Raw genomic sequence first — 9,970 nt, forward strand, 5'->3', positions numbered from 1 at the left:
TGGGAAACGCCCCGGGGGGGGGTGGTGGGGGTGGTGTCGGGGTGCGGTAGAAGAAGGGCCGAGGAGGAGGGCGGAGGAAAGGCTGCCGCGGTGGTGTTTGTGTTTGTTGAGTTCCGAAGCCTGTGTTCTTATTTAAATGAACTGATGCCTCGCCAGGCTCAACCGGAGTCAGTGCCTGAAGCTTTTTTGTAGCCGTGATAATCCCAGGAGAGAACCAGCCGAGTCCTGCAAGATGCGCTCTTATAGAGCGGCCATCCTTACCTGTCCGAATATTTGCTTCCATTTTCAAAAGATTAAAAAGAGTTCATTGATTATAAAAGCTGCCTCTGCTCTGCCTCCTCCTTCCTCGCCTCCCCCTGCTCCCTGCGCCGCGGCTCTGATCGCTGACCCTGCTGGCACCGCCCCCACCCACCCACCCCCAGCCGTGGGAGTCCCGGCAGCTCCTCCGGGATTCCTCCGCTCCCCTCGGCTCTGTACCGCCCCCGGGATCACACCTTGGGGATTGCTCTCTACAGATCCCTGCAAGGTTGGTGTGAGGTGGGGTTGGGCTCTCTCTAGCTCCCTGCAAGGTTGGAGTGAGGTGGGGTCAGGCTCTTCCCCAGCTCCCTGCAAGGTTGGAGTGAGGTGAGGTCAGGCTCTTCCCCAGCTCCCTGCAAGGTTGGAGTGAGGTGGGGTCAGGTTCTTCTCCATCTCCCTGCAAGGTTGGAGTGAGGTGGGGTCAGGCTCTTCTCCATCTCCCTGCAAGGCTGGAGTGAGGTGGGGTCAGGCTCTTCCCCAGCTCCCTGCAAGGTTGGAGTGAGGTGGGATCAGGCTCCTGTCCAGCTCCCTGCAGGGCTGGAGTGAGGTGAGGTCAGGCTCTTCTCCATCTCCCTGCAAGGCTGGAGTGAGGTGGGGTCAGGCTCCTGTCCAGCTCCCTGCAGGGCTGGAGTGAGGTGAGATCAGGCTCTTTTCCATCTCCCTGCAAGACTGGAGTGAGGTGGGGTCAGGCTCCTGTCCAGCTCCCTGCAAGGTTTGGGTGAGGTGGGGTCAGGCTCCTCTCCAGCTCCCTGCAAGGTGGGGTCAGGCTCTTCTCCCTGCTATTAGGTGATAGAAGGAGAGGAAGTGGCCTGAAATTGTGCCAGGGAAGGGTTAGGTTGGAGCTTAGAAGGAACTTTTTTACTGAAAGGGTTCTCAGCCACTGGAACAGGCTGCCCAGGGAGGTGGTGGAGTCACCATCCCTAGAATGTTGCAGAAAGGTGTGGCCATGGCATCCTGGGACATGGTTTGATGGCCATGGTGGTCTTAGGCTGATGGTTGGGCTTTGAGGGCTTTTCTGACTCGAGCAGGTCTATGACTCTGTAGGACTTGATGGTCTGGGTAGCTGAGATCAGGGTGAGGTGGTCTCCAGAATGAACTCCACCACTGGAGACTGCCCTGGAGCTGGTGTGGGGCTTGTTCTGCTCTTTCCCAGCTGAAACCTGCTTCAAGGGTGCAGGGCAACCTGGAGCAACAGAAAAAGCCCAGGCTGGAAGGCATCACTCAGTCCCTGGGGCTGCAGTGTCTCACCCTGCATGGGGGCACCTGCTGCCCTGTCAGTGCTTGAAGAGGCCAACCAAAGCTGGGGACAGACTTCTGAGCAGGACCTGTTGTGACAGGGCAAGGGGTGAGGGTTCAAACTGAAAGAGGGAGATTCAGACTGGAGAGAAGGAAGAAATGTTTGGCACTGAGGGTGGTGAGAGCTTGGCCCAGGGTGCCCAGAGAGTTGGGAGATGGCCCATGCCTGGCACCATTCTAGGTCAGGCTGTCTGGGGCTGTGAGCAACCTGCTCTAGTTGCAGAGTGCAGGGGGGTGGACTGGGTGAGCTTCAAAGGTCCCTTCCCACCCAACCCAGTCTGTGGTTCTATGACTTCTCCACCACCTTCATCTGCCTCTGATACCTCCTGACCCAACCCAAAGGCCAGGCTGTGCCTGGAGATGGGTCAGGGCTGCCCTCAGAGGGGTGATGCTCCCTAGCTACCCTGCCACACCGTGGTCTCATCCCAGGAGATGCTCATCCCCCTGCTCCCACTGACCTGAACACCCTCTCCTGGGCCTGTTTTCCCACAAGCGCTCTAGGGGCAGCAGGAGCTGGGACCCTCGCCCAGCCCTCGTGGGCAGGAGGCTCTGGGGAGGGTTGGGGTGGGTGCAGGCCGTGGCAGGGGGTGGGGGCAGGGATGCCGCCCGGGGGTGGGGGCTGTTTACAGCCCCGGCAGCAGCCGCAGGGCGTTTGCAGCGGATGTGCTCTTGCAGCATCCTTCCTGCAGCTGCACCTCCTGCCTGTGGTTAGGGTGGGGTGAGCCCTGCAGAGCTATGTGGCCAGGACCATGCCTGGTGCCCCCCAGAGCCCCCCAAGAGCTCCTCACCTACAGGCTGCCACCTGAGGACATCGGTGCCAAGAGACAGTTCCCGGTGTGAGGGTTCTGCAACTACACTGAGCCAGGCCCTTGCCCTCCTCCTCCTCCTCCTCCTCCTCCTTGCATATGAAGCCATTTCATGGCGTTGAGCTACCTCCATGTCCCATGACCTCCTCCCTCCCCGCTGTCTGTGCCCACCCCGTGCCCGGGGGGGCTGTCTGGCAGCCCTGGCACCAGGTTTCCCATCACTTCTGCTTTTGGGGCCGCGCAAACCTTGGCAGGCAGCTCAGCGGCCCCACTGCTGGAGCTGGGCCGCTCTGGGGGCTTCCAGAGGGGTGGGAGCCCCCTTTTTGGGTCTGCACCCCCACACCCTGGGTGCCCACGGCCCCCATCCTTTGGTGGCCTCGCTGCTGGCGTGACGTCCTTCCCCCTCTCAGCTCTGAAACCACAGCAGCTCTTCCGTCCCTGCCTTCCCGCGCAGGCAGAGGGCAGCCCACGACGCCCCGAGGCCGCCCCGGTGCCCGCTGTGCTGGCACAGCCGGGAGGTGCCAGCCGGTGCTGCAGCTCAGGGTCCCATGGTGCCCCCCTGCAAAGGTGAGTCCCAGCGTGGGGGGGGTCCGGATCGTGTGGATGCTGTGGGTGCAAAGAGGATGCTTGGGGAGTCCCCCCCTGGGACACGTGTGGGTGCCCAAGGGGGTGCCACCCTTCTGCAGTGCTGGTCCCTGGTGGGGGTTGGGACACGGGTGGGGGATGTGGGGACCTCCTGGGGACCTCCTGGGGATGCTGTTGGGTGCGGGGAGCTCCCTGGCTTCCACCTACCGGAGCTGCCATGGGGGGGTTGGTGACCAAAGGAGGTGATACAGGTGGGTTTGGGGTGGGTTTGTCTCTCCTCCTGCTCTGCTGCAGAGGGTGCCTCGGCCCCAGAGCCCCTCACCAGCCTGGCCAGTGGAGGGGGAGGAGGATGAGCCCCACGGTGGGGACAGTCACAATGTGTGTGTGTGTGAGGTCCAGGGGGGTTTCATTTCTGCATGGGGAACTCATCCTGCAACTGCCCTCCTGCAGCAGCCACCTCCACCAGCACTGCTCATTTCCCATTTCCAGGCATTCAGCTTCCTCCTCAAAACTTTCTTCTGGGCTGAGCTCCTGCAGGTGGAGGGAGCACAGCTTTGCTGCCCACGGCTGGAGGAGCTCAGTGGTCACATCCTCCAGCCCTGCCAAAGACAGGGTCCCCTCTCCAGGAAGAACAAAGCTGGGGAAGGGTCTGGAGAACAGGGCTGAGGGAGCTGGGGTTGCTCAGCCTGCAGAAGAGGAAGCTGAGGGGAGACCTTATGGCTCTCTGCAGCTCCCTGAAAGGAAGTTGGAGCCAGGTGGGGCTTGGTCTTCGTAGTATTGAATGATAGAATGAGAGGAAATGGCCTCAGGCTGTACCAGGGGAGGCTTAAGTTGGACATGAGGAACAATTCTTTCCCAAAAGGGTTGTCAAGCCCTGGCCCAGGCTGCCCAGGGCAGTGGTGGAGTCCCCATCCCTGGAGGGGTTTCAGAGCCATGTAGATGTGGTGCTGAGGGCCATGGTTTGGTGGTGCCCTGGCAGTGCTGGCTCAGGGGTTGGACTGGCCTTGATCTGAAAGGTCTCTTCCAACCTAAATCATTCCATGACTCTGTGTGATCCCTCCCTGGGGCTGTTTCCAGCCTGACCAACGGAGCTCAGCCTCCTCCCAGCCCTATTTCATTCCTGCTCTGTTCCCCCTGCAGGTCCCATGGCCCTGGGCCGGGCTGTGCTGGTGCTGCTGGTGCTGAGCACCCTGTGGGCGTGCAGGGCCGTGCCACCACTGGAGCCAGGCCGGCAGCGTGGCGTGCAGTGGGTCTGGGGGGCGGCCAAGCAGCCCCAGGCTGAGCCCCTGCCACTCTCCCGCAGGAGAAGGGACGATGGTGGGCAGCAGCCCCCTGCCACCGTGCCAGGGCCCAGCCACGCTGCCACCACTCCAGGGCCCAGCCATGCTGCCGCCACTCCAGGGCACAGCCATGCTGCCACCGTGCCAGGGCACAGCCATGCTGCCACCACACTGCCCAGCAGCACTCAGACTGATTCCCTTGAGCCCAAGCTGCCGCTGGGCTCTGTGCCACCACCAGCTCCTGCCACCAACGCCAGCCTGCAGCGGGGGCTCGTTGTGCCAACCACAAGGGGCCTGCAGGATGAGACAGATTCTCCTGAGCCTGGCCTGCTGCTGAGCTCCGTGCCACCAGCGGCACCCAGCACCAATGCCACTCTGCACTGGGCACTGGTGGTGCCAGCCACAACAGATCCACAGGATGAAACCCATTCCCCGGAGCCTGAGCTGACGCTGGGCTCTGTGCCACCGTCACTGCCTGCCGCCACTGCCAGCCTGCGGCAGGGGCTCGCCGTGCCAGCCACCACGGATCCAGAGGACGAGACAGATTCCCCTGATCCTGGCCTGCTGCTGGGCTCTGTGCCACCCCCAGCACCCAGCACCCAGGCAGCCCCCCGGAGGAGCTTCACCACCGTCCTTGGGCTCTCGCTGCCCAGCAAGGAGGGGACGGCAGGCGGTGACAGGGACAGCAGCTCGATGACGTCCCCAGCCCTCGGCACCGCCACCACGGGCGACAAGGTGAAGAAGCCCGGCGCTCCAGCCACGCCAACTCCTTCAGCCCCTTGGCACACGAAGCCCCAGGGGACCACAGGGCCGCCCCCCTGGGCGCCCGGCAGGGTGGTGAGCACATGCCTGCTGGCCGTGCTGCTGCTGGCACTGGCGGCTGCCACCTTCATGGTGTGCACGGGGGTGCTGGGCGCCCTGCTGTGGCGCCGGGCGCGGACGGCACGGCGCCAGATCAGCCACACCGAGATGATTTGCATCTCCTCCCTGCTGCCCGACAGCGAGGTGCCCGCCAACGGCACCGGGGCTGCCCGGCGCCCCAAGACGCTGCTCGACCCTGGCTCCGAGCTGGATGGTGACAACCTGACTCTCAGCAGCTTCCTGCCGGACCACTCTTGAGCGGCGTGAGTGGGAACTGCAGCCCAGAGCGCCGAGGGGACGAGCCCGGGCACGGTGCCCGCTCTGCCGTGGGCGGGGGACCCCTGTCTCCTTGGATTCGTGGTTTGTAACTTGGACTGGTGTGATGAGGAGCTGCTCAGCCCTTGACGCCACCCATTAAAGTGTTACCTGGGCATGATGGTCTTTTCCTGGTGGGGATGGCACCCACCAGCTCCCCCCCGCCCCCCCATCCCCATGCCCGCTCCGCTGCCTGCCCACATCCTCCGCCACGATTTCACTTCTCCCTCCTCCTCCCACAGCAGCAGCCACAGCCCCCCCTGGAGGGAACGTAAACAAAACTTGCGGCCGCTGCCTGCTGAGCTGAGGGTCCAACCCCAGGGCACTGGGGACCACAGCCCCCAGGACCCCCTGCCAGCGCAGAGCTTGGCCCAGTGCCGCGGTGTGGGAGCGGGAAGGGTGGCGGTGCCAGGGCGGAGGTGTGGGCAGGGGCACGGGGTGCTGGAGGCTGATGGTGTAACTGTTCCTGCCCTGCCAGGGGACACCTTGGGGACCATCACTGCCTGTTGGGATGGTGTCTGTGTGTCCAGGGCTTGTGCCTGCTGGCCAAAGAGGCGGTGGCAGACTCAGGCTCCTGGCCTCGAAGGGTGGCATTGGCCAGGGCTGTGCCTGCCTGGGTGTGGCCAGGGCTGGGAGGGATGAGAAGAGCAAAGCCATCAAGGGTACCACCATCCTGTGGGGACCCAGGGGCTGCAAGAGGCTCAGCTTTGCTCCCAGGTCCCACCTCCCCCCAGCACACAGGTGTTGGTCACTCCTCAAGCTGACAGCCTGACCCCTTCCTTGTGACTGGCCCTGAGGGAGCCACTCAAGGGAGCAGAAATGGCCCAGGACTGTCCCTGCCCCACCAGGCTCAGCATCCCCATCCCCATATCCCCATCCCTGCCCTAGTGGGTCCCAGTGTCCCCATCCCTGATTTGACAGGATCAAGGTCCCCATCCTTCTATCTTCATCCCTCCCCCTGCCAGATTCAGCATCCCCCTCTCCACATCCAGTCCCTGCTCCACCTGAACTCAGCATCCCCATTTCTCCATCCTCATGCCTGCCACATTCAACAGAGGATCTCCAAATCCCAGCAGGGTGGGGGCTGGAAGGGACCTCTGGATATCATCCAGGCAACCCTCCTGCTCCAGCAGGGGCACCCACAGCAGCTTGCCCAGGATCACCACGTCCAGGTGAGTTTGGAAGCTCTGCAGAGAAGGAGACTCCACAACCTCTCTGGGCAGCCTGCTCCAGGCCTCCAGCAGCCTCACACCTTCTGTTCAGATGGAACCTCCTGGGTTCCAGTGTGTGTCTGTTGCTCCTTGTCCTGTCACTGGGCACCACTGACAAGAGTCTGCCCTCATCCTCTTGCTTCCCACAGCTCCTTTAGCTCTTGCTGAGCACTGATCAGATCCCCTCTGGGGCTGCTCTTCTCCAGGCTCAACAGCCCCAGGGCTCTCAGCCTCTCCTCCTCACAGCGACGCTCCAGGCCCCCCCAGCATCTTCATGGCCTCCACTGGACCTCCCCATCCCCACCCCACTGGGCACCTTGTGCCACCCTCAATCTCTGCAGCTCACACTGGGACATTTTGGGAGGCTCTGGAGCCACCTCTGTACCACCCCATCCCCAAGCTGAGCCCTGGGCGTGCAGCCGCCTTAAGGACCACCCTGTTGGTGGCCGTCCCATGGGTGGGTTGGCAGCACAGCAGCTCACCTGCCCCCTGCCCTCCCCCAGCTCCCCCAGATGTTTACATTCATGCTGTGCTTGGGATATTTTCCATCTGGGACAGAGCAGCTTGGCTGGCCCCACTCCTGCTCCAAATGTAAATGTTTATGGTGAGTCAGCGTGGGCCAGGGGGACCTGCAGCTGCTGCTGCTGCTGCTGGCGGCTCCCTGCGTGGGACATCCTGGGTGCGGGTTCCTTGGTGATGCCACCCTGCTCTGCCTCCTCTGCATCCCCTCCCGTGTGGATGCCAGCAGCTGGCTGTGCCAAAGAGCAGCTCACAGCAGAGGAATCTGCAGGAAGCCAGCGGGGTGGCACAACAGGGTCCGGGGGGCACATCACCCCAGCAGGCGTGCAGGGCAGGGGGCTGGGGGCGGCACGGGGCCAGGGTATGACTCTGTGCATGGTGCTGTGTGTGATGGTGGCATGGTGCTGGGCATGGGGCTCTGCAAGGTGCAGTGTAGGACGCTGTCCTTGATGGTGGCACGATGCTGTCCATGAGGGTGGCACCATGCTGTCCGCGACGGTGCCACGATGCTGCGCAGGGTGCCGTGCGTGGCACGGTGCTGGGCAGGGTGCTGTGCGTGGCACAGTGCTCCAGCTCTGCAGGATCGGCCGTGCCATACGTCCTCTCTGTGTCTGTGTGTCCCGGTATTTCGCTGTCACAGCAGGGCACAGCCCAGGGAAGCCGATGCCGAGCCGGGCAGGGCCAGCACGCCCCAAATTGCAGGTTTGCTCCCCGAGCCCTGCGGGTTCCTGCTGCCCCAAATTACAAAGCGGGGCCCGGGTGGCACCGCCCTGCCCAGCGCCGCGGGGCTGAGCCCTCCCCGGCCGCAAGCAAAAACGGCATCGTAATGGCCGGGCGGCGCTGGCACCGGGGGCTGCCCGGCCCCGAGCCCACACCGCCCCGGGGCCAGCCCAGGGCAGGGGTGGGGATGCTGGATGGGGGAGTGGGAACCACAGCTGGGGAAGGGTGGGGACCCTGGGCAGGGAGGGATGGGGATCCTGGAGGAAGAGGGATGGGGATCCTGGATACGGAGGAATGGGGACAGGGGGCAGGAATGGATGAGGACCCTGGAGAAGGAGAGATGGGGATGCTGGACAAGGAGAAATGAGGACACAGAACAAGGAGGGATGAGGACCCTGGAGGAGGAGGAGGGTCTGGGGCCCGGGACAAGGAGGAATGGGGAGAGGAATGGGGACACTGGACACAGAAGGAGGGGGACCCTGCACGAGGAGGAGTGGGGACTCTGGGCAGGGAACAGAGTAGACCTCAGACAAGGAGGGACTGCGACACGGATGAGGAGGGATGGGGACCTTGGCCAGGGAGGGATGGGGACCTTGGCCAGGGTGGGATGGGGGTCCCCGAGCAATGAGTCTGCCCCAGCGCTGCATTGCTGGGCACACAGGAGGGAATCACAGCCCCATCCCCACTCTGGCTGCCACTTGCCTTCCTCCAGCCCTGCTCTCCTCTCCCTCACACCCCACGGCTCCCCCTCACCATTCCCCTTCCCCTCTAGGATTCCAGCAGGGATTGTTTAAGGCCGGGAAAAGCCACCCCAGCAGCTGCGGGGAGCCGCCGGCTGCAGACAGACGGACGGTCGGTCGGTCACGGTATTTCTGGGAGGCACGACAAAGCTCGGCGACGCCGGGAGAAACCCTAACGGCAGCAGCTGCCCTTTGGCTTCCCGGTGCCAGTGGCGATGGCAGGGGGTGTGTGTGTGTGTGTGTGTGTGTCTGGCCCCCAGCCCCAGGGTGGTCCTAGCCCCCAGGCACCGGTGCTGGTTTTTCAGGGGGGATCTGGCTGGGTCCCCAGGGAGGCAAAGAGGCAAATAGCAAGGGGATGAGGTCACCCACTGCCGGCTGCAGCCTCTTGAGCAACTTCAGCCCAGGCGGGGGGGTTGGCAGGGTGCTGCTGGAGCTGGGGGGAGCCAGGGCATGCCCCCAGGCTGGAAACCATGCCCTGGGGAGCTGTGTGTCTCCTGTGTTGGCCTGGGGAACTGCAGGGGTGGGCTTCTGCACCCCAAGGCAGAGGTGTCTGTGCTGGAGCATGGCCAGGCTGGGACGTTTAGGACATCTACAATCAGGGAGGGGGACCTGGGATGAGGAGGGATGGGGACTCTGGATGAGGAGGGATGGGGACCCTAAACAAGAAAGAATGGAGACCCTGGGCATGGCAGGGAGGGAATGTGGCCCCTGAACAAGCAGGCCCTGTTTGCTCCCATGCCACACCACCAATCCTCAATAGTGCCTAGGCATGGAGCCCCAAACCCTCCCCATCTCCCTCAGAGCCTGGGCTGGGGTCTTGAGGGGCCCAGGAGCACAGTGGAAGGGACTGGGTGGGGGCCATGGCTGCTCTCACCAGCACAACAACAGCAGGAGATGTTTTGGGGGTGCCAGCACCACTGTCCCTCCACAGCATGTGGCCATGGGATGGGGGTTTTACCTCTGTCCTCATGGATAAACCCTCATTTGCAACACCCCCCCACACACACACCCTGTGACCTCCTCCCCCATTTGCACCCCTAAAACCAACTCCTTCCAGTGGTGCTCTTGGGATGTTTGGGGGGGCACAGGGGCTCCCTGCTTTGCTGGCAGGACAAGAGGCTGGGAAGCCCTCAACATCTCCCAGATGGATTTCAGCTGGGCGGGGGCTGGGGGCCGCCTGCCCCTCACTGGCCTCCCACAGTCCCTCCCCAAACCAGCCTTAATGAGAACAAGCTGGTCCTGGGCTGGGAGGAAGGAGGAGGAGAAGGAGAAGGAGAAGGAAAAGAAGAAGGAGGAGTAGGAGGAGGAGGAGAAGAAGAAGGAGGCTTCGTCCCAGCAGG

The 9,970-nt window shown here is 63.3% G+C and overlaps 1 protein-coding gene across 1 annotated transcript; it reads left to right on the top strand.

Annotated features, from left to right (window-relative positions):
- The first annotated feature begins 2,742 nt into the window (after nt 1-2,742).
- On the top strand, nt 2,743-5,556 carry SELPLG (selectin P ligand). The gene is made up of 2 exons (XM_068163346.1): nt 2,743-2,966; nt 4,125-5,556. The coding sequence occupies exons 1-2, from the start codon at nt 2,948-2,950 to the stop codon at nt 5,381-5,383; spliced, it is 1,278 nt and encodes a 425-aa protein (XP_068019447.1). The 5' UTR covers nt 2,743-2,947; the 3' UTR covers nt 5,384-5,556.
- Nucleotides 5,557-9,970: the final 4,414 nt, after the last annotated feature.

Source organism: Melanerpes formicivorus, unplaced genomic scaffold (genome assembly GCF_026170545.1).
Source record: "Melanerpes formicivorus ecotype bairdi unplaced genomic scaffold, bMelFor1.0.p_v2 SCAF_72, whole genome shotgun sequence".
In the NCBI taxonomy this organism is placed as follows: Eukaryota; Metazoa; Chordata; class Aves; order Piciformes; family Picidae; genus Melanerpes; species Melanerpes formicivorus.